At 58.7% G+C, this 22,952-nt stretch overlaps 1 protein-coding gene across 2 annotated transcripts in view; it reads right to left on the reverse strand.

Annotated features, from left to right (window-relative positions):
* Positions 1–884: 884 nt before the first annotated feature.
* CRHR2 (corticotropin releasing hormone receptor 2) overlaps positions 885–22,952 on the reverse strand; it is a 28,812-nt gene continuing 6,744 nt past the window's right edge. Inside the window, exons 3-14 of one of the 2 annotated variants that reach the window (XM_087821433.1) lie at positions 22,139–22,204; positions 18,306–18,431; positions 10,930–11,015; positions 9,791–9,900; positions 9,363–9,480; positions 7,621–7,774; positions 7,034–7,094; positions 5,637–5,709; positions 2,253–2,338; positions 2,017–2,152; positions 1,583–1,624; positions 885–1,025 (exon numbers count right to left, since the gene is read on the reverse strand). In XM_087821433.1, the coding sequence (XP_087677559.1) occupies positions 885–1,025; positions 1,583–1,624; positions 2,017–2,152; positions 2,253–2,338; positions 5,637–5,709; positions 7,034–7,094; positions 7,621–7,774; positions 9,363–9,480; positions 9,791–9,900; positions 10,930–11,015; positions 18,306–18,431; positions 22,139–22,204 (1,199 nt within the window). Of the gene's footprint in view, positions 1,026–1,582; positions 1,625–2,016; positions 2,153–2,252; positions 2,339–5,636; positions 5,710–7,033; positions 7,095–7,620; positions 7,775–9,362; positions 9,481–9,790; positions 9,901–10,929; positions 11,016–18,305; positions 18,432–22,138; positions 22,215–22,952 lie in introns of both variants that reach the window. The other variant, XM_087821432.1, reaches the window with a different exon arrangement.

A 22,952-nucleotide genomic window follows, 5' to 3' on the forward strand; every position in this document is an offset into this window, starting at 1 on the left:
TGGTTTATTCCACGGAGAAAAAAATTTGTTTTTGAGGGGAGGCTGGTGCCCAGGCTCAGGTGGGGGCTGGAGAATTAGCTCCTATCACTAAAGACACACTTTAGTTTCTGCTACTTCTACCCCACTCCTTGCCCCAGCCAGGCCCCCGCGCTTCTCCTGCACTATGGACCTGACAGGCCTAAGTGTGGCTGCCCTGGCCACACTTCTCCCCACCTGCCCCTCCCCAAACCCTTGAATCTGTGGCCGAGGCTGAGGTCTCCCAGAAAGGAGTCAGCATTCTTCAGGAAGCCCCAGGCGCAGCGGGGTGGCCAGAGCAGGGGTGGGTGTAGCGGAGGCTCCTCCAGGGGCGAGGCCCTGGGATGAAGCCCCCCAAATGAATTCTTACTCCAGCTGCTGAGCCTCCCCCTGACTGCAGAGGGCACCACTGAGTGGTGAGGCTACTGGCAGGGAGCAGGGCCAGCCATCACCCTTTTGCTGGCAGGAAGGCCCACACCACGAGGGGGCAGGGGAACCCAGGTCCACGACAAACTAGCTGTGGGCCTTGGGCAGGCCCTTCCAGGCCCTGGGCCTCAGTTTCCTCATCTGCAAATGGGGCTACATGAGGATCTAGTGTGAGAGGCTGGTGTGGCACAAACTCCTGGAGACACCTGCCCTGCTGTTCTCTCCCTTCTCGGGGTTCCTGTGACTTTTCCACTCTGCTCTGGCCCTGCTGGCCCTGGTCCCTTGGAGCCCCTCGAGCCGCTGCACAGGCTGGAGGGCTGGTCTCGCCCCTCCCTTCTGTCCCCACTGGGACTGCATGGCAAGGAGAGCTGCAGCGGGCAGCGGGCAGCGGAGGGTGGGGAAGCTGTCCCTGGAGTGACAGGCGAGGCAGGTGGCAGGCAGGGTCATACAGCGGCCGTCTGCTTGATGCTGTGGAAGCTGATCCGTGTGGGTGACGTGGGGATGGACATGGCCCGGGCCCCGGGGACACGGAGGGAGTGATGGTCCCGCCACCGGTGCCACCTCTTCCTCACGGCTGAGCACACCTGTAGGGAGGCACAGACTTAGCTGAGCCCTCGGGGGCCAATCCTGGGGCCCTGGACAGTCCTCCCCCCTGCCCCTTTCAGAGCCATTAAGGAAGACCACGGGGTGGCCTTCCTGACGGCCACCCTTGGCACGTTAGGAGTGAGCCCTGCATCTGGAATTTATGGACCCAGGAGCAGAAGAGACACCTGCACAGTCCCACACACCTCGAGGTGGGCTCAGGGAGCCGCGCTCTCTCCTGCCACCACCTCTATTCTGGCTCCTCTGCCGAGAGACCCTGTAGCCCAGGGTCCCCTGCCCACCCAGTTCTCACGGGGCGCAGAGGGCTGGTGGCTGTTGTTCCTGGCTGCATACTCGACCTTCACTGCTGGAGTCCCTCAGCCAGCCTTCCTGTCCCCCCAAGGCTGGGTGGTTTCCCAGGTCTCCCCCCTTTTCCACTGTGGATCTGAGCAGAGCCAGGGACCCCAACAGTCCTGAGAGGCTGGTCGCGTGTGCTGGATCTGCCCCAGAATGGGTGTGAGGCCCGCAGAGCCCAGGACCCTGGGGCCCGGCCTTGTACCTCTCCATTTAGGAAGCAGTAGAAGACGGACACGAAGAAGCCCTGGAAAGGAAGGAGAGAGGGTCAGGGATCTCCATGGGGATTGCTCTGCTTGGAGGGGCAGAGGGGGACAGGGTAGAGGGAACCCTCTGACCCAGGACCCAAGAGTCTCAGAACTGGGGGGGCCCACCCCTCATGGTACATTGTGTGTGACAGGCTGCCGTGAATCCTAAGAGCGGGTGCTGGGCCAGCAGTAGGTACCAGCTGGGTGACCCAGACCCTGTCAGGTGGGCCCAGTTGGGCACTTGGGGGGGTGGTGACAGGGGCCAGGCTCGGGGTCAGTGTGTACCCAAGCGAACCACGTGTGCACCTGTCCCGTGTGACCGTCTCGTGAGGGCACCTGAGCGTCCCAGGTCAGGGAAGTTTGCTGCAAACCCATGTGGCCCTGTGCCCACCTGGAATGAATGCAGGAAGGAGTTGAAATAGATGAATACAATCTGCGACAGCTCGTCCTCCCCAGGGTTGACGAAGAAGAGCATGTAGGTGATACCCAGAAGGGGCAGGAGAACCAGGGTGGCCTTCACCGCTTTCCTGGGGGCAGAGGGTGCCGCTCAGGCGGGGCGGACACAGAGGGCGCTGCCTGGAGGCACAGTCATTTCTCCCTGCCGGGGGCCAGGCGCCCATCACTCACCTGTACTGGATTGTCTCCGACGTGGTGGATGCTCGTAGTTTTGTCATTAGGATCCTGACGATGTTGAACAGAAATATAAAATTGATCTGGAGGGAGGGAAGCAGAGAGGGGGAAGGACAGGAGGTGGCATAAGCTGAGGCAGCCACCTCCCTGTAACCCACTGAGCACCCATGTTCCAGGTGTGCACACGTCACATTCATCACCCCAGCACCTTCCTGGGGTCCCAAGGCCTCTCTCAGGGACAGGGAGGTGCCCCTTCTCATTTTTGCTCAGCTGCCTGTCACCTGAGGGCTCCAGGGCCTGCTTCTCTAAAGTGGCCCAGAGGCAGCTAATGAGGTGCAGATGCCACTCCTCCTGAGGCCACTCCTCAGGTCCCTGACTGCCCTGCTCGGAACATAGCAGGACCTGGGCCCAGGGCATTGCCCGAGCCCCTGCCCCTCTACTGCAGGGTCCCCACCTCACTATGGAGGGTCTCCCCAAGGCCCTTCTTACTGAGGCCAGCCCTGCCCTGTGGAGCCGACCTGGCCACATGGGTGAATAACGCCCCAGTTGCCGAAGGAACTGCTTCACCTCTCACCAACCATCCCTATGCCAGTGCAACTCCAGGACCTTCGCAGACACCCCTGAGTCAGTGAGGATGAACTAGCTGCTGGGCTGCCTCAGAGGCTTCTGGAAGGGCCTCATTTGTCTTCGTTCTGAGCTGTCTCAGAACCAGAGCCCACCGCCCTCCTCCTCTCCCCGGGACCCGCCTGCCTGGGCCCCTGGGCTCCTGTGGGCTGCAGGTATCCTGTTAAACCTTGTTGGCTTGTCCGTGTGGCTGTGCACCCTCCGCATGGCCCCTGCGAGCCTGCAGGTCTATCCTCTGTGCTTGTTTGCCTTGGAGAGTGTGTGAGGGTGTATCTGATGCTCAGAGTCTGGTCCTCACTAGATGCCTCAGCTTTCCCCTCCTGATGGCATTTTCTAGGCAGGTGGAGTCCCAAAAGCCCAAACCCCAAGCCCCAGTGTGTGCAGGGGCCTGGTTGGCCACAGAGAAAGCTCAGACCACACTCATCCCTGCCCCACAGGGCCCCAGACACCACGGTCCTCCAACTAGAGTGTGCAGGTCAAAGGTACCAGATGCAGATCCTGGGCCCACTCCAGACATGCCCAGTGGCAGGTGGGGGCCCTGGAATCAGCATTGGGAACTGGAGCAGCTGGGATGTTGCTGGGAGGGGCACTGAGCAAGGAGACGCTATCTATGCAAGGAAGAGCTCAGGCTTCAGCCAGACAGACCTGACGTGCTGCACGCTGCAGGCACCAGTCTGGGGCCCTGGGAGCGAGCCTGAAAACGGGGGTGGGGGCTGGAAATGTGGAGATTTAATGTCCCCGAGACAACCTCCATCGAGGAGGAATGGAGCCTGTGGCTAAGAATCCCAGCTTTCTGACCAGCAGCGGAGGTGGGGGCTTTGCTGGTTTCCTCCTTTCCTTGTCTTCCACTCCCCCCCCCCCGCTGTGCTTCCCGGGCCCACCTCCCAAATGAACGTCTGGCACCAAGTCCTTGTCACAGGCTCTGATTCTGGTTGTTCCAGTTGGCATCTGCGTGGCCTTGGGCAAGCAGCCTGATTAGCCTCTCTGAGCTTCTGCTTCCTCACCTGTCCAACAGATAACCACAGAGCCCCTGCCTGGCCCCGAGAGGGGCCCAGAAATGCCACACTCCTTCCCCACAACAGCCTCCTGCAAACGCAACCAGCTGACTCACTCCCCAGCACCCAGAAGCAAGCATGTCTCTCTCACCAGCAGCAATGCTGCTGTGAACTACTGGGGGGGGGGGGGGCGCGGCGGGTACAGGGACACCAAGCACAGACCCAACAGAGAGCATGGCAGGCAGATGGTGGGTGACCCGCCTCTGAGTCTCAGCTCAGCTGGCAGTTACGGTGACCTTAGGCAGGTTGTTCCGTCTCTCAGTGTTTTCATCTGTGAAATGGGAAGCATGCTCCCTCCTTCCAGATATTGGGGAAGGTGAGGACTGTACTTAATGAAGACAGAGCTTCTGGAAGGGCTAACCTTGGAACCTGGGAGCCCTATGGTGCAAACAGCTGGGTGTGGGCTGGGCCAACGGGAAGGGCATGGAGAGGAAGCCGGGAGTTGAGTCGACGTGAAGCCCTCCACCCTTGCTCCACTCATTTCCTCACCACCGTCCCGCATGCTTGCCTCAGGGGCTTGCTCCCCATTATGGTTGGTTCCGCACCCAGGCCAGCCTTCCTTGGCTGGGTTCCAGGCTCGTGAAAAGCCCTGTCCTCCAGGATGGGCTCTCAGCAGCTGGCCGGGAGGGGATGGGTCCCATGGGGTTTCCAGTCCCACTGGGGGTGGGTGACTCATTGCAGCTGGGACTCCAAGGACAATCCATCCCCTACTGACTGCTGACAGGGACTGGCTTTGCCTCTGAAATAACAGAGCCCTGATGGTGCAATTCCAGGCCTCAGATGAAAAACCTTCTTAGTCATTGCCAGTTCACACATCAAGGACACTCCAAAGATGGGGGTCAAATGAATCCCGGAAAAAGTCAGGAGAAAGAGAGTAAGGGAATAAAAGAGATAAACAGTAATCGCCCCCAGGTAGACCAAAGAGGCCTTCATTAGGCACCTGCTGTGTGCAAGAGGGGTATGGATGCGGCTCTCTCGGTTCCCAGGAGCCTGTGGCCCTTTAAGGGAGCTGGTACCTACAGGAGCCTGAAATTACCGAGCCTGAAATAAGTCTTACGTAAATGCCAGTTTCTTATGGGGCCTTTTTGTGTGTGCCTCTCTCTTTTTTTGCATACAATATATAATGGGTTCATTTTTGCAGAATGCAGCCCCTACTTAAACTCTACCTTAATTAAAGCTCGCTGTGGATTAAAGACAAGCAGCAATTATACCTTAGATTCGAAAACATTTGGTAAAGGGTGAGAGCTGAACCGGGAACAATTGCTTATTATGCTTCAGTCTGATACCAGGGCTCGGGGCAGGGGGGGGAGTTGGGTCTCGGAGGGGATCACTGGGGGTGGAGGAGGGTGGAGGTCTGGGCTGAACAGAAGCCTGCACACTCTTCTCTTGCAACCAGCTGCCCCCCTGGCCTGGCTCTCAGCATTGTACCTGGCAAGGGGATGTGAGCTGTGGGAAGGCACTGGAAACGGGCCAGTCAGACCCATTCTCTGCCCAGAGGAAGAACCCAGTGCCAGAGAGGGGAGGGGGCTGCATGGGCAGGGAGCGTGGGGAGAGCGAGCTCGGAAGGGAGGCGTCAGGAAGCAGGGTGGCGTGGACAGTGGGGGGAGCGGGGGACTCCCCATGCCACATCCCACCCCAGAGTCTGCTGGGTGTGTCCTCAGCTGCTCCTTTGGCCCCCAGTCTCACCCCAGTGTCCACCTACCACGAGCACGAGGATGATGGGACCCTGGTAGATGTAGTCCACTAGGTTGCCAGGCTCCTTCCCAAACCAGCACCTGCAAAGGTGGGGGGCTGTCAGCAGCCTGCTGAGCCACAGCTGGGGACCACTGTAGACTCGGGCCCATGGTCCTCCGGCTTGACCCTTCCAAAGACCCATTCTCCAGGGCTGCACCCTCCCCAGAAGCCTGGGTGGATGGTCCCAGCCCTACTGAGCACCCTGCTCAGGGTCGGTCTCCCCAGCCGGCCTGAGGGCAGCCCGAGTCTCCTCCCTCCACGCTCCCTCACCCATTCTAGATTGCCAGGCCCAGGGCTCATGATGGGGACCTGAGTTGCCCCCCAATGGCCCTGGGTCCAGCTGCCCTGTGCCCATCTGTGCATTGCTTGGAGCCCGCTGCTCCGTGTGCCAGGCACTCAGCCTCACAAGACAGCAGGTATGGAGGCAGGAACCTTCTGCCCTGAGCCTGCCTTCCTTCCAGGCGAGTCTCATTCACCCAGGAGAGGGAGCCTGCTGCCGCCAGAGGTTCAGTTGCTCTCCAGGGTGAAGCTTCAGGGTCTGGGTCTGGGAGAGGGTTGGGCCAGGAGCCAGTCTGGCTCTGCCAGCAACTCCTTCTGGACCTCGGGAAGGCCCCATGCCTGTGTCCCCTACAACCTCAGAGGTCATCCAGTGCACACTGCCTCAGATAGGAATCTCCCCAGCTGCCCCCAGCACCGGGGGTTCTGCCCTCTGCTTGAATACCCCCTTTGACAGGAAGGTCACTCTCATTCTGCACAATCATAAAGCTGCCAATCTTATTCTTGGGCAGCTTTTATCATTAAGAGCACTTTCTAATGTTAAGTTCCTGACTGCACTCTATTCCTGTCCCCCACAAATCCCATCTGTCTTCTCCAGCCTCAGACAATGTTCCCCTGTCCCCTCTTCTCTCAGCTGGTGGCACCTGACTTCCCAGCCGCTCCGTGGCTGATCCATGGCCAGGTTGGCATCACCTGGGTGTGGCTTAGTATAGCAGAGGCTCTGACGCAGGTAGGGCTCTAGGACAGGACCCTGGCCCCAGGGTCTTTGAGAGGCTCACTTTCCCAGCCTTGGATGTGCTCTGGGATGACAGCCAGGAGCCCCTGGCCTCCTCCATGGACTTCAGTTCTAAGGAGACCTTCCCAGAGGCCAGAGGGGTCATGCATTTGGGAGCTTAAAGAAACCAGAAATCCTAATTCAGTTCAACAAAGTTGGCTTGTCACCAACTACATGAGCACCTCTGGGTGCCAGGGACATATTTTTTCATTTAAGGGTGATGAAAAGCCAAGCTGTCCTGTGAGGCTGCCCTGCCCACAGCTGCCCTGTCCTAACACCCCCCTGACCCCCTGTGGCTGACCTGTCCTACTTACTGTTCATTCTCATAGTAGAGCTTTCCAAAGGCCCAGGCAATGATGATGGGGCAGGGGATGCCTGCAAAAAGGAACAGACATGGGTTGTAGTGGACAGACAGATGGACAGGGGACCCCCTCATAGAACACAGGGTGAGGGGACCATAAGGGGCCTGGGATCATGTTTCCAGTCACCTACTGCTGACCATCCATGACTCCAGGGGCCCTGTCCCTGGACCCAGCTCCTCCCCTCCCCCATTCTCAGCCTCCCCTCCAAGCCGGTGAGAGATGAGGGGCCTGTGTGATTTTCCGAGATTATCTGATAGGGAAATGCAGCTGGTGGCATCTCTTTCAGAGACAGAGACAAAGGCCTTTGGACCTGCCATCCCAGGCAGGGGAGGAGGGCCGCTTGTGGAAGGTTCTCTCGGGGGGGGGGGCACTATTTGCTCCTTTCTGGCCAGCATGGAGGGGACCGGCTGCATTGTGGACAGTCCTGGGGCGGTGGGCAGGGCTGTGGTTCTGTCCTTGGACCCAAGATGAAGAGACGTGACCTTGTCAGCAGTCCCCCCGCCCCTGCCTGGCCCTACCACCCCCCTGGGGACCCTCACACCAGCCGATGAAGAGGAAGAGCCACTTGCGCAGGCGCTCGGTGGAGTAGGTCATGGCGATGGCCGTGTGCAGGTAGCAGCCCTCTACCAACATCCAGAAGAAGTTTGTCACCACGAAGTAGTTGAAGACGGTGGTGATGCAGCGGCACCAGACCTGCAGGGACAGGCGCGGTCAGGGCCGCGGGCCGGGCGCCACGGAGGCCCGGCCACCTTAGTGGCTCACGGCCATGGCGTTAAGTACCCTCCAATCCCACTCTGGGTGGTTCGTCCTTGGCCGCTTCCCTCACTGTTTGAGTTAAGGCGCCCCTCTCCACGGGCACTGGGGTGCCCGGGACTTCCCTCCAAGGCTTTCTAATTCCCCTTCTAATCAAGAAAGAGGGCGTCTGGCTCCACTCTCTTTGCAGGCAGCGTCTAGGAAGGGTACCACTGTTGTGTTTTCGTGGTGCTGTTTTTTGGAAGGTCACCTTTAATCCGTAAGTCTCTCTGGTTTGCACTTAGGGATGGAACATGAAATTTCAGTAGGAAAGTGATTTAGTGTAAAGTGATTCGGTTAAAAGGAAATTGTGCTGTGAGTAATAGTACAGGGTCTATGAAGGCGGGCGGAGGCTGCGGAGGCGAGTCTCCAGTCTCCGGGTTTGGGACGATGAATGTTGGTTGCTGCTCTTTGCATCCCCAGCAGAGGAGAATATGTCCCTGTCCTTCTGAGCAGGGCTACCTGTCCCCAAGCACACCTCACAGAGGGGAGATGGGTGGGGACAGAGGAGGACCTGCCCAGAGCCACCGGGAGCCATGGCCAGGTCCTGGGCCCCAAGTCAGAGCTCTTCTCCACAGACCTCCCTGGCCGTCTTTCCCACGGGTCCACCTGCAGAGCACCCTCAGAGCTGAGGTGGGGATGTGGGAATGGTGGTCACAGGAGCCCTGTGATGGGGGCTCTCTGCTCCTGTGGACGGCCTGTCCCCTCTCTGTGACGCACTGAGCTGCTCGCAGCTCCCCCATGACCCCGGCCCTGATCTGGGTCCCCACGTGGCTGCGTGTCTTTCCTTTCTGAGAAAGTCCTGCTGAGGAGGGGAGCTAAAGATCCCTCCTGCCAACCCTGCTTTTTCTCTAAGTTAAGCGACATCTTATCAGCACCAGCCAATACCTGGCTGCAGGACACCCCAACAGTGTATTGAACTTGGTTGGTGCTGAGGCAGGGCTCAATGGGTGGCCAAGTTCAGGGTCCAACCAGGCTGAGTGCGTGCTCAGGTCCAGCCACCCAAACAAAATGTACTGAGAAGTCTAACGGTGTGTCAGAGAACTCTGCATGGCCCACTCTAGTCTCAGCTTCTCAATGACGGGGGACACAGTGCACAGTGTTGACACAAATCTGGTGGGCAGCTAATATGTGGACGGCCTGCTCTCAATCCTGCTGCCCAGATGTAGACTCAGATGTGTCACCCAACCCCTTCAAGGCCATTTCCATGTCTGCATCATGATGCCTACAAGCCTCCCATTGGGACTGAGTGAGATACAGAGCGACAGAGGTCAACTCCAGCCTCTTCTCTAAGGGTCTTTGCAAGGTCTGAGCTCAAAGACGGCGCGTGGGGCAGGAGGAATCGAAGTCTACTGTCAGGACCCCAGTGCAGCAGCTCCCCGCCTCCCCAGCTCTGGAGGGACAAGGGTTGGACTGGACCTAAGAGGTGGGTGCCCCAGAGCCCGGAGCCCCCAGGCCCAGCCCCGGCCCCAAGCCTCTGCCCAGTGACCTCATTGTTTTCATGCACTTCATGGTCGATGAGCTGCAGCAGGAACCACATGACGTTCCGCAGGATAAAGGTGCTAATGAGGTTCCAGTGAATCACATTCCGAAGACAGCGAATGCTCCTGTGGGAGGCCAGGTCAGGGGTCAGCCAGGGTCAGGAACCGGCTAGGACTGAGCCCCCGGAGGCCAGGTGGAGACTCAGCCTGGCGTGAGGGCAGGGCTGCACCGGGACCCAAATTCCTGCCGCCATGGTGGCCACAGTTGGCCTTCTCACTGCCAGCCTCCTGGGCATCTGCATGCCTGCCAGGGGCCCCTCCCCCATGCCTCTGTCCACTGGCTCCAGGGCCCCTGGAGTGGAGGTGGGAATGTCTAGGACAGGAGAAGGGGATGCTGGGAGGAGGGACAGGGAGAAATCAGGGGCAGGTGACTCACCGCAGGGCCAGGAAAAGCAGGAAAGCAGCCACGAGGGCTGCCATAGAAACACAGTGGCCCAGGTAGTTGACCATGAGGGCGATGTGGTAATGCAGGCTGTACTTCATCTGCTGGACAGACAGACAGACACACCGGCAGACGGAGGCATGGAGCACATGGAGGGTGGCGCTGGGAACTCCAGCCACGGCCACCCTGTGTGTCCTGACCATGATGGCAGAAGGGCTCTAAGTGTCATCATTGTGCCTGGCTCCTGCATATGACTTCCTCCCGTTGGCCCTGGGCGGCTCTTGCAATTTTGGAGCAGATCTGGACATAGTGTGTTCTGAGACATGCCAGAGGTGCAGGTAGATTTTCTTTTCTTTTTAACTCTGTACTGGGAGTTGCCACCCCTGGATTTAGTCTCAGCTCAGACCCCAGCTGGCTGAGCAACTGAGAGTGGATGGGTTCAAATCTCTGGGACTCAGTTTTGACATCTGCACAATGGGGCCAACCTGCCCTCCTGCTCAGAGGCAGTGACGGATGGGAGGTCTGAGGGCTGCCCTGGGCTCCGTCTGCCCTGGTGCAGCCATGTGGGGTGGGAGGGCATTGACTGCAGAGTGCTTAGAACAGTATCAAAGCCAAATAAAAGCCAGTCTGCTTGTTACTGTCACCAAGGGCTGGCACTTCTAAACAGGCAGCGAGGAAGCACTCCTCCCCGCCACAGGAGACGCCCCCAGCCCCACTCTGCTTTGCCACCTCAGAGGGGCTGTGAGCTGGAGCTGAGAACAGAGGGCTGGGGAAGCCTCGCGCTCCCCTTCATGCCCTGTCCCACTGCCACTCCCCGGCCCTCACTGAAGTCCCCGTTTGGCTCACATTTTGAAGAATCGCTTTCTCAGGGTAGACAACTGGGTTTCCCACCAGCCCCGCTGAGGACTGTGTCGGGTGAATGAGGAGGGGCCTGGAGGTGGGACATATCATTTTGGGTCAGAACTGAGGTGTAGCTTTGAAGGGAGACGGCTGGCCCCGCAGGAAGCAGGGACTTCCGTTTCAGAGCAAGTGGGACAAAGTGGAGCGGTTGGGAGACAGGACTGGTTGTGCCATCCTGGGGATCCTGTGTGTTCCACCTGAGCCATCCAGGGTCAGGGAAAGGGGGCACTCACCTCTTCATCCAAAATGGGCACACACTGTGAGTAGTTGATCCGCGAGGCCCACGTCCCGTTCTCCAAGCACTCTCGGTAGGCGTTTCCTGCAAAACGTGCCAACCACCACGAGGCAGGTCACTCCCCTCCTCAAGAACACTCCCCGGCTCCCTGGTTCCCCCAGGATAAGGCCCATACTTCTTGGCTTCCCCAGGCCAGGAAACACAAGCTGCATCTACAAGTGCATCTGCAAGGCCTGTGTGAAAACCGCACACAAGGCTTAGCAACATGCAGCTGAAAGGCACGGATCAGCCCAGTTTTGATACAATCTTCAGTCTGAACGCTTCCTTAAATTTGTTTGAAACTGAACCCAATTGTAAGCCTCAGTCGTGGGTGAAGATTCACGGCTTTCATAATCATAAAGCAGATGACGATTTCCATCTTTATCTCAGCCATTCTATGCTTGATGGGTCCCTACGTTTCCTACCAGTATCAGCACTTTCACTTTAATAACAGCTACCACTCACATAGCCGGTGTTGACCACGCGCCCGATACTCTCCGCTTTATACGCTGCCCATTCAGTGTCCGCAGCAACCTCGTGAAAGAGGGACTAACAGTAACCCATTGCTCGGAGAGAAAACTGAGGCCCAGAGAGATTAGGCTGCCTGCCAAAGACACACGGACAAGAGAGGATTCAGACCCAGAAGGTCTGGCTTAGGCTTCATGCTCCTAACCTCTAGGCTACTGAGCACATAGGAATGGGGGACATTTGGGGAAACAGGACTGTCCTGCTGACCTTGAGCCGTGGCTGCCTGGGTGACGTGATGTCTCCCAATGTTTGCGCCTCTGTGTTAAAGTTGGAATGTGATGTGTGAAAGGACCTCAATGTCTGATACACAAAAGTGCAGGTTTTATCCAAGGGGAATGTACGGAGGAAAGAATGCTCCTATTTACCTTTCTTTAAATTCTAGCTTGACTAGCAAGGTCTCCCTCCTCAGCCCCCTCCTCCAGGCAGCCCACCCTCAACCTCTCACCAGGAGGAACCCCTCCCACCTGAGAGCCCCCAAAGCCCTTTGCCGGCCTCTGCTCTGCATCGCACTATCCGTGTGACTCTTACCTCCCCCACTTGGTTATAAATTCTAAGTGATCCATTGTTGGGGGGTGATTTGTATCAGGGTTCCGCTCTCTGGCTAATGGATGGTTGTTTGCAGAATTTTCTTTTGACTTATGTTAGATATACAATATAAAGCTAATGAAAATAAATAGCACACAGAGCAGTTGCAGAGCTAGAGGGGGAACCTTAGATTGTTTTTGGAAGCAGTGAGTTCTAAAATAATTAAGTTACTTTAAAAACCCACTTCCGTTGAGCTGACAGTGAGCAAAAAGCAATGGAATTATTAAGGAGCACTTGCTGGAGAGCAGAAACAACAGGGGAGATTCTATTAGCTTAATTGTTTTTTAATTTGGAGATCTGAGCTCACAGATTTTTCAAATTCAGGGTTGCTACTGGCCTCTTCCTGCCTCTGGGGCCTATCAGTGCAAGGCCGCCTCTGGCAGGACCCTGCCCCGGGTGTGAGTGAACCAGGCCAGTGCTGGTCCAACCCCAATTCCAACCCCAATGTGAGGATGCCGGTGCCCCGACTCTGATCATGGCGCTCGATTCCCTACTTGGGTTTTCTCCCTCCTCGGGTTACTACAGAAAGGTTGTTGTTAAGAGAATCTGATGTAGAGGGTCAGTGATGTTGCTGAACTGAAGGGCAGAGTGTGGAGTGAAGCCAAAGGACCTGTGTCAAGTATCTTAGGAGGATGGGTCCTTCTGTAAAATGAACAATCCCTTCCTGATGGGGGTTTAGAGTCCCTCTCAACAGGCCTGTGTGAGGCGGGACAGACCCTGATTCTAGCTGCGGTTCAAAGAGAAACATTTGTCTTCTGGGAATGTGTTCAAAGATGTTACCCAGCCTTCTTGAAGTGCAGTGCTAAGACCCTTCCTCCAGGAAGGCCTCCTCGATTGCTCCCATCTCACAGCTCTTTCTCTCTCTTGAGACTCCCCGCATCCAGTCCTGATGGTCTGAGCCTCACGCTTCCAGCCCTTGCTCATGACCTGGCCTGGATTGTTCAGGTGCATGAGGCTGGTCTCTGATGAGTGTGAGACTCCCTGAGGACAGGGTCTCAGAGTACTCATCCCAAAGTATGGCATCGCAGGTGGCACTGACCACAGGCTGGGCTTGTGGATGGGAAAGGGTCAGGAGAGAGATGCTGCAAATCTGAGACCTCTCTGGTCCCTTATATCAATGCTGCCAGGGTACCAAGGTCTCTGAATTCTGTCTCCTCTTTTTTTTCTGGAGTCCACCCCACTCCTGCCCATCCCTCCGCCCTCTCTGGTCGTCTTGCTTAGACTGGTCCCGGCCTCCTATTTTGCCTCCCTGCTTTTTCTCTTGCCCCTTGACTCTCTTTCCTTTACCCAGACTGTCAGTGATCATGTCGATTTATGCTTAAAAGCCATAGGCAGCTTTTCATTGCTCGTGGGAATCAAGTCCAACTTTCCTGGTGTGATATTCAAGGCCCCAGACACTCGGGCCCCTGCCTAACTTTCCTGACACATCTCCAGCAGTCCACATGGCAGTTGGCATTTGCACAACCGGCTCTCTGCTGAACCGCCCCTTGAAACACCCTCCTCACTGTCAGCCACTGCTCACTGGCAAACTCCTATCTGTCTCCTAAACCCCAGCTCAAATGCCAGCTCCTTCTGGAGGCTTCCTCAACACCCGAGATATTAAGTAATTCCTTCTTTTTAAAAGTTTACCTTTTAAATCCTTACCCGAGGATATTTTTTCCATTGATTTTCAGAGAGAATGGATGGGAGGGAGGAAAGGGAGAGGGGAAGAGAGAAACTTCGACGTGAGAGAGACACAGCGATTGGATGCCTCCTGTACGCTCTCCAACCAGAGCGGGGATCAGACCTGCAACCAAAGTACGTGCCTTGACTGGTAATCAGTCGGGGGGCATGGTAGCTCTGACCACTGAGCAAACCCATCCAGGGCTCTTCTTTATATAAAACACCTCCTCTCTGTTCCAGTCCTTGAAACACAGGCCTTCATGTTCTACTGTCCTTGACACACAGCAACACATCCATTTCCTATCGCAATGCAGTACACAGACACACACGTGCACACACACACGCGCACCACCCCACACCACTGAATTCAGCTTCGCAAAGCGAAAGCTATCTTATCCACAGTCATAGTTTCCTTTATATTCCATACTAACAAATTCTGTTTATTTTATATACAAATGCTGGTCGTGGCCCCACTAAACTGACTTCACAATCCATGATTGTGCTACAACCTGGAGTGTGACAAACAAAAATCTCTATGAGAGCATTTGCCATAATTCATGACGCCCATCATCTCATTGGACTGGATACTATTCTTTGATTCTGAAGCTGTGCTCCCTGGGGCCAGACAAGTAGGCAGAGACCATACTGGGGCCACCGGCTCCCCCTCAGGACTGAGCCACTGAGTACACGTGGGCTGCATTGAACTGACTCAGGCCGGCCGAAAGCTCGGGAAGCAGGGTCCGGGATGTGGGATGTGGTAGCAGGAGGGCGCTCCCCTCAGAGGCTCAGCCGTGCCTGGGGGTGAGGCCACAGACACTGGGTACCAGGGGACTGGATGACAGATGCTCCCAGCCCTTCAAGGGATCTGGCTAATGAGGATTCCGAGCCCTCGGGCACAGCCTGGCACAGGAGAGAGTAAGACAGAAAGAGTCTCCCCTGGGAACCACGGGAAGATGGGCACAGAAAGTCTGAGGGCAGGTGGCCAGGCCAGAATCTGGGGGTGGAGGGAGCGAGGTGGGTGTCTGTTACCACAGCAACACAGGTGCCCCGGCCGGAGATCGATGCCGTGGTGTGCGGTGCGGCCTGCCAGGGGCATTAGGGTCTGAACGATGCAGGCAGGGGCTTCTCCTCCAGGGCTCCGTGGCCTGGGAAGCCTGGACCCTGTCCCCAGCAACGTGCTAGGACTCTGCCCCCAGAGTGGCCCCAGCCTGTTGAAAGCCCCCATTACAATGGGCGCCCTCCTTTCAGATGTGATGTTTTAATAGGAGTTCCTGCTTCAGGCAGTCACCTGAGTGGTCCAGAAGCTTGGCTGGGAAAAGATGGGGGCCTATATTCCACCTGTAGTTTTGTCTCTGGCTGGCTAAGTGACCTTGGCTAAGTCCCTTCCCTCTTGGCCTCAGTTTCCCCTCTCAGAAAAAGGAAGGTAAATTGGTTCCCACTGATGGTACTGGCATCACAGGTGGGTCGAGTATTTGTCGTGTGGCCTTCTCAACGTGCGACGTGCCAGTAGTAACCACGAGTTATTGTGACAGCCCCAAACATCCCTACACCACTTTCAAGTGTCCACTAGGTTGGCCCTGCTATCTCTGTTAACTGGTAATGCACTGGAGATAGATAGGCACAGGAGACGGGCCATGGGGGACCAACTGATTTTGGTGGTAGTTATGGGGGACAGCGCAAGAGACAGGTTGGGCGTGGGCAGCGAGTGGGACTGCGGTGGAGGGGCAGTAACATGGCCATGGGTAATGGCAAGGAGGGAGGTGGGAAGGACGTCTCAGAAGCAGTATTTATTGAAGGAATGAGCTCACTGCGCAGGGCAGGAGTGTTCAGCACCACGGACAGCGGGACAAACCCGTTCCCACCACCTAGGCGGCACCCCTACCTTGGAGAGATCCCAGAGCCCAGCCCTCCTACCCTGCCTTTTGCCCAAGGCCCTGGGGCTACACTAGTCCACGACCCTCTCGAAGGCCCAGCTTCAGCCCTAGGTCTTCCAGATGCTTCCACGACTGCCCAGCCCGCCTGAGGGCTCAGCTGCCCCCCTCCTCGTTCAGGCCGGGCCAGGGTTTCCCAGCCAGCCTAAGGAGGCAGGGTCCAGGCGGCCGCTCCTCTGGTCCTTTCTGAAGGGCTACACAGAGCGGACTACGCAGGGGCTCAGGACGGACCGAGGTGATGCTGTTGCCTAGGAGACGGGGGATCCCTGAATGAGGAGAGGCTTAGAGTCGGCCACTGTGGACCCCTGGCCCCGCCAAGCTGCATGGCAAATGCAAATGGTCACACAGGAGAGGACCATCTAGGGTCTCGTACACATGCCACAGGCCAGTTGAGCCCTGCTTCCAGGACTGCTGGCGCCGGAAGTCCACCCCCACCTGGGGTAGGAGCCTCAGCCTAAAACAGCAAGCCTGTGGTCTGTACCCTCCAGATTCAGGGCAGATTCAGTGCTTGACTGTCCCCAGAAAAGCACGTTGGAAACTGAGTCAGCAGGCATCTCCTTGGCAATTTGAGAGGGGGAGGCAACTTCTCCCTTATTGGGTCTAAAGGGACCCAAAGAGGGAAAGTGACATGTCCAGGGTCACCAGCAATGAACAGGGAGAACTAGATCTCTCTCCCCTGGGATGTACGTTCTCATGGGAGCCCCTGGAGCCAGTGTGTCTGGCAGGAAGAGGCGCTCTCTGCTACACCATGTCCCAGAAGATGCAGTCAGCTGTGCCCTCTGCCCTGTCTATCTGGGACCCTCCTTTAGGCCCTGTCCCTGCACCTGCCTTCCAGAATTGTGACATCCCCACTGTGTCTGGGCCCACTGCCCCCCTCTCCAGGAAGCCTTTCGGGAATGCTCCAGTGCCCGCTGAGCCCCTCTTTCCAGTCCCTGACTGTCGAATTGTGTGAGTCTGGTCTTTAAGCAGCCTGGGCTCCCTGAGGGCAGGGCTCGGCCATTCCCATCACCTCTGTCCCCTCAGGGCTGAACAGGAGATTCTCCCCAACAGGGCCTGAGATCCAGAGGCCGAGGCTGAGCTGGGCTTAGGAGGAAGGTAGGCATCAGCCAGGGGGAGGCAGCAGCCTCTTTGTAGCTGTGAGGACCACAGGGACAGCCCAGGCTGGGGTAGGAACCAGAGCAGCACTGCCCCCCAGCCCCCAGTCCCCAGGCTATGGGTGGAGATGCCTTATCACCTTGGTTAGCCCTTAGTCTCCCTGCCCAGGCTGAATCAGGATCCTGAGCTCCACCGCCACACCCCACACAGCTCGCAGGATCCTAAAAATACAGTTTTATAATCTCAGGACTGGGAAGGAGCATGGAAATCGTTCCTTCTGCTTGCATACCTGCCTGGTCAGGGACCTCACTTCCAAGCAGGGAGGTCTGTTTTAACAGTGGATAGAAAACATGTCCTCAGATGATGCAGAAATCTTTCTGAGTGGCCTCTCTCTCTCCTGTCCCCTCCCATTAGGAGCAGGTCTGCTGTCGGACTCCTTGGGGCACAGCTGCTCCTGGGGCCCGGCAGAGCCCTCCAGTGCAGATCAGGGAGCGGCGCTTAGCGTCAGATGCAGGCCCTGCCACCCTGCCCTCCAACCATCTCTCTGCCAAGGCCTCAGGCTCTGAGACAAGCGTGTGTGTGTGTGTGTGTGTGTGTGTGTGTGCACCTGTGCACGAGAGGGGAGGGGCCAGCTGTGCCACTTTAGACACAAACATTCAGGGAGAGGCTGCTGTGATGTTTCCAGGGCGCGTGGGGGCTTCAGACACCCCTCCCCCTCTCAGAAGGCTCTCTGCTGGTGGGGTGGGGCTGGGGATGCCAGTGTCCTTCAGGGTGGACCAGCGATTGCTGCCCTACAGCCGCACAAGACACTCCCACACGGCTCCCATCAGGTCTTCCGCGGGCATAGACTCAGGCACCCCCTACTCCCAGAGCTGGGCGCCTCCTGCAGCCTCTGTGTGAAGCCAGGAGGAAGGGGGGGGGCTGATTACCTGGGCGCTGGAGTAATGCAGCCCACGGCCCCTGACTCAAAGCCCAGAGGGTCAGCCTGGAAACGTGGGTAGGAAGCGGCAACCCCCACCCCGCACCCCGACCCAGCAGCTCCTGCGCACAGCTCGCTTTCCCCACGCGCGCTCACCCCGTCTTTCCCGCCTCCTGCCTCCTGGTCTCTGCGGTCAAGGGCGACCCCCCACTCACGCCGGGAGGAGGGCCCTCCGCGGACGCAGCCCCCGCCCCCGCCCCCGCCCCCGCCCCCGCCCCCGCCCGGGGGTGGCACTGGCTGAACAGCGCGCCCCGCGGGGACCCTGCGCTCCCGGCTGTACGACGTGGAAGCGGGGTTCGCCCTCAAGAGGGAGGGACTTTTTCTTCTCCCCTCTCTGGGCTCCCGCGGTTCAGGTCGGAGCCCGGGGGCCGCGGGCAAAGCGCCGCCTCCGTGGGGCCGCAGCCGCAGCGGGGTGGGCGCAGGGGCGGGTCCGCGGCGCGCGGGGGGACGGCGCCCAGCCCCGCAGCACGTCCCGACGCGGGGTCGCGAGCCCCTCCGCTCCCAAACCGCGCTCCTGCAGCGGGGCCGGGCCCGCGGGGGGCCCGGGACACTCACGCGTGGCGTTGTACTTGATGCCGTTATAGTACTCGGGGCACGGCCTCTCCACCAGGGCTCCGGCCGCGCTCCGGGGCCAGCACGTCCCGATCGCGTCCAAGGTCGTGTTGCAGGAGGAGTAGGGACCTAGCGGCGAGAGAGGGGAGCGGAGCGGGACTCAGAGGGGTTGCCGGGGCGCGCGGGGCGCGCGGGATGCGGGGCGCTCGGAGCGCGGCGCCCGGGACGCACCAGCGCGCCCGCGAAGGAGCCCGCGCCGCCGGGTCCGCTCGCCCCCCGCCTACCCTCGGGGCCCGGGGGCAGCGCCCAGCCGTCCGGGAACAGCTCTTCGGCCAGCGCCAGGCTGCAGTTGGCTTCCAGCGGGCGGAGCAGCGGCGCCGCGTCCATCGCGCCCGGCCGTGCGCAGAGGGGGTGTGAGCGCGCGGCCGCGGGGGGCGCCCGCGGGACGCGGGGCTGGGTCCTGCCCGCCCGCCCCGACCTGCCGCCGCCCGCGGGCGCTGCGCCCAATCGCCCGGCGCCTCCGAGTCAGGACCGTCAGGGAGGGGGCAGCGGGGCGCCCGGGCTGCGGGCCCACCCTTTCGGTCGCGGCCAATGGCGCCGTCAGGGGGCGGGGCCGGGCGGCTCCTCCAGCCCCCCACCCAGGGTCCGGCCGCTGCGCGGGGCAGAGGAGGGCGGCGGGGTGGAGGGCGTGGGCCTGGGGCGGCGGGGGCCCCGTCCGCGGGTCTGCGGGGGCAGCGCGCCCGCCACCCCGCCCGAGGGGCCCGCTGCCGTCCGCGCGCAGATCCGCGCCCCAGAAAAGCTCCTGGCGGCCTCCGAGCAGGGAGTGGATTGGAGGGACTTCGAGGGAAACGGGGAGGCCACCGGAAAGTGTAGTGAGAACGAGGTGCCCGGTGCCCGAATGGGTGAGGACCTGGGCGGGATGGAGAGGGAGCTGCGAGGAGACCTGCGGGTGCGGGGGACCAGGGGGAGGAGCCGGTGACAAGTCCAGGGAGACGCTGTCTGGGATCATCTGGAGGATGATCTGGGGCACCTGGGGCTGCCGGCCCTGCGCTCCTGAGGGAGTGGCCTCTCTGCCTCCTGGCCCCGCACGGCCACCTGAGAGTGGCTTCCGCGCGCACGTGTGTGCGTGTGTGTGCGTGCGCGTGTGTGCGTGTGTGTGCGCGTGTGTGCACGTGTGTGCGCGTGTGTGCGTGTGTGTGCACGTGTGTGTGCGTGTGTGCGCGCGTGTATATGTACGCAGATCAGGCCCCACAGCAAGTGTGAAGGGGTAAAAGCCTTCCTGTGGACCCTGCTCCGGCCCCATCAGAACTCCCTGCTCTGGAATCTGCTGCGGCTCCATTCTCAGTGCCCAGGTGAGTCCCCTACTCATGCCTGCTTTGGGGGAGGGAGGGTCGGCTGGGCTCAGGAGACAGGGCCAGGGGCGTGGTACACCCCAACTCTGGCTGGGTTCTGGTCCTGCCCTGTCTCTACTCTTCCTGCAAGTCACCCAGGTTCTTACCCTCTCTTCTGGGGCTGTTTCTACATCAGTGAAATGTTCTCTGAGGCCCCTCCCAGGCCTGAGAGACTCTGGTTCTGAATTTTGAGATGCAAAGAATGAGGGATGTCCGCGCATGTGAGTGTGTGTCTGTGTGTTGTGCGTTTCTATGTTTCGAGGGCAGGGAGAGGGGCCCAGGCCCAGCTGGGGTGGAGGCCCCCCCGGGAAACTAGTCCTGCCCCTCTTGCCAGACTCCACTGGGAACACAGCTGCCAGAGAAGGCTGAGCCCCCTGAGCCAGCACTGTGCCCTGAGCAGCGAGAGCGGGGAGGCAGCTGGGCTGCCTTTGTTTGCTCCAGTCTCACTAGCCTCCCTGTTAATGCTGCGGTCACTGCTCAGGCAGACCCCCTAGACCCCCTACAGGGCTCTCAGTATGGACATCTCTCCAGGGCTGCTGACCGGCAGGTACAAGGTGCAGGCTAGCCAGCCAGGTCTGTCCTCTGCCTCCTGAAGGGACAATCAGAGCCCTAGGCTCAGTTCTGGGCAGCTGCAGAGGCAAAGGTTCCTTGGTGTCCATCATGACCAGTGGGAGAATTGAGTCCCAACCCCCACCTCAGACCCAAGTCCCAACCCCAATCCTGGGCAGAGTCCTGTCCCCAGTCCCAGACTTAGCCTTGCCTCCCAGGACCCCACATAGGCTAGAGGGTGGCTGGCACATCAGCCCTTGTCTTCGCTGAGAAATAGTCTCCTTCAGGCACCGGGGAGGGCCCTCCATACACTGACCTCGGTGCAGAGGAAAGGGAGAAGTGAAGCTAAGTTATTAGCTGCCCATCACTGGAGCCACCACTCAGGGGAAGCAGCTATGTCAGGGGTGGCGAGCGCCCAATGACAGAGGCCAAACTGCATCTCACATGCCGTTTTCTGCAGGATGGAAGGCTGGCCTGGGTGACTGGACTGCTCTCAATTGGCAGAGTACATGTGATAAAGGCTCTTCTTGGGAGTGACCCTTTCAGTGACAGAGCCAAAGGCCATTCTGCATCTTGACTGGCCAGTTGGGGTCTGAGTAGAGCCCCGCAGATCCAAGGTCCCCTGGTTTCCGGGACGCAGGGCTGTTTCTTCACGGATCTCATTATTAGAGGCACAATTGTCTTATTCTGGGTGTGACAGAGAGGGAACAGAAAGGTAGCAGCTTTGGAACAAATTGTTTTTACAGCTCACTTTACTGTTTGAAAATAGGTAAATGGGAGGAAATTGTCAAGAGCTAAGATGTCTTTCAATTAGATTAAATCCAACTACAAATAAATAAGGTCTGGGCCTTTTTACTATTTAAGGAAGCAGAGGTAGATGGGTGGCCCCTGGGATGGAAGCCAGGGGGAGAGGTAATTGGGACAGTGTGTGCCCCAGGCTGGTGGGACAGGCTGCACGCAAGTTCGGGGAAATGTGACAGGTGCTGGGGAGGACACCTGTGTGTCACAGGCAGCACGGGGCGGGGCAGGTGCCTCTGGCTCACCTCGGGTGTCAGCTGCAGAGGCAGTGACCAGTTCCGGGCAAGCTCAGACACTCAGCATGCGCCTCTGGTCACAGCCTAACGCCTGGCATCAAGTAGGCATGCAGAGCACGGTGAAAACACACACGGCGTCACACACAGTCACATGTTTTCACGGTGTCACACACTCATTCACCCGACCACCCATCCAACGTCAACTGGAAAACAGGGTGTAAGGGGACAGTCTGTCTTTGCCTCTCTAAGGGGCTGTGTGCAGCCAGACTGAAAAGACAGGGGTGTGCAGAGCTGGGACACAGCTGTGCGGTTGACTCGGGTGAGGCCAGGAGGTACTCCACTCTTGCCCTGTGACACTGGGGACAGTGCCCCCACTCCAGCCCGCCTACCCACCCGGGCACAGGGGGGATGGCCTGGTGTTTTATGCTGAACCCTGGACCAGACTGTGGGGCCAGCAAGGGCCCTCTGCAAACTTCCGATCCCACATTTTCATTTACAGAGAGATAGGCAGAGGGAAGCCTAGAGGAGGAAAGGGAATTCCCCGCGCCGACCCGTCCCAGGCCATCCTCATGTCTGCAGAAGCCGGACTGGGCCGGTGATCATGTCACTCGCAAGGGTGGCTCCCGATGGCCCTCAGGATGGAGCCCAGCTCTCTAGCACCACAAAGGACATTCTTCATGACCATTTATCTCCCATCTTCTCCCTCCTGCTCAACTTGAGATGCCCCTTGGAACAGCTTGTCAGTCCCTGGACCTCTGCACCTTTGCACGTGCTGTTCCCTCTGCCAGGAATGCCCGCACCGCTCTGGGACCCACGCTCATCCCTGGGTCCACCCTATGGTGCTGGCAGGCAGCTGGCATACCTGAGAAGTTGGCAAGGGTGGTGACGGTGTGGCAGTACTGCTCCAGTAACGCCCACGGGTGCTGGTCTCCAGATGCCTAGGAAACAGGAGGGGCGAGGGTGACAGGTGAGGTCCTGGGTAGCTGTTGACAGCACACGTCTGTCCTCTGCCCTGTTCTGTCATTCATCCCTTACTCCTCTCACCTGTGGTGTACAGAGGGGGAAACTGAGGCGGAAAATGCCCAAGGCCAAACAGCAGAATAGCAGCCTGGCCAGGTCTGGAACCCCGTCCCCAGAATTGGTCCCGTACAGCTTGACCTCTGAGATAGGAACCTGCTCTGTGCATCCCTCAGCCCCCAGAGGTCTCCTCCGCAGGCTGGGATGCACTCCTGTACCTGTGTCCTTCTGCCAGCAAAGCCAGGTAGAGATCACCAGCAGTTCATTTGCCCAATAAATATTTGTAGGACACCTACTGTGTGCCTGGCCCTGGCTGGGGAAGCCAGTGGATGTACTTGGGTAGTCTCAGGCCAGGTAGGGATCCTCTAGATTTAGAAGGTGCAGAAGGGAGCAGGGGAGAGTGGGTGTTTCACACTGTCACAAGTAAACAAGCAGTTGCCAAAGGTGTTAGATTCACACATGCAAGAGACACTTAACCTGGACATGGGAAGACAAGGGAGGCTTCCTGGAAGAGGCAGCACTTTGGGGACAACCAGAGGATGAGTAGAGAAAAAGGGACCACTGTGCCAGTGTGAGCACTCACCAGAGAACAGACGTGTGGTGGTTGCAACAATGGCAACCCATCCAAAAGATAAAAACCACCCAGGACCCCATCTCCT

The sequence above is a fragment of the Miniopterus natalensis genome, chromosome 10 (genome assembly GCF_054644295.1).
Source record: "Miniopterus natalensis isolate mMinNat1 chromosome 10, mMinNat1.hap1, whole genome shotgun sequence".
NCBI classification, from domain to species: Eukaryota; Metazoa; Chordata; class Mammalia; order Chiroptera; family Miniopteridae; genus Miniopterus; species Miniopterus natalensis.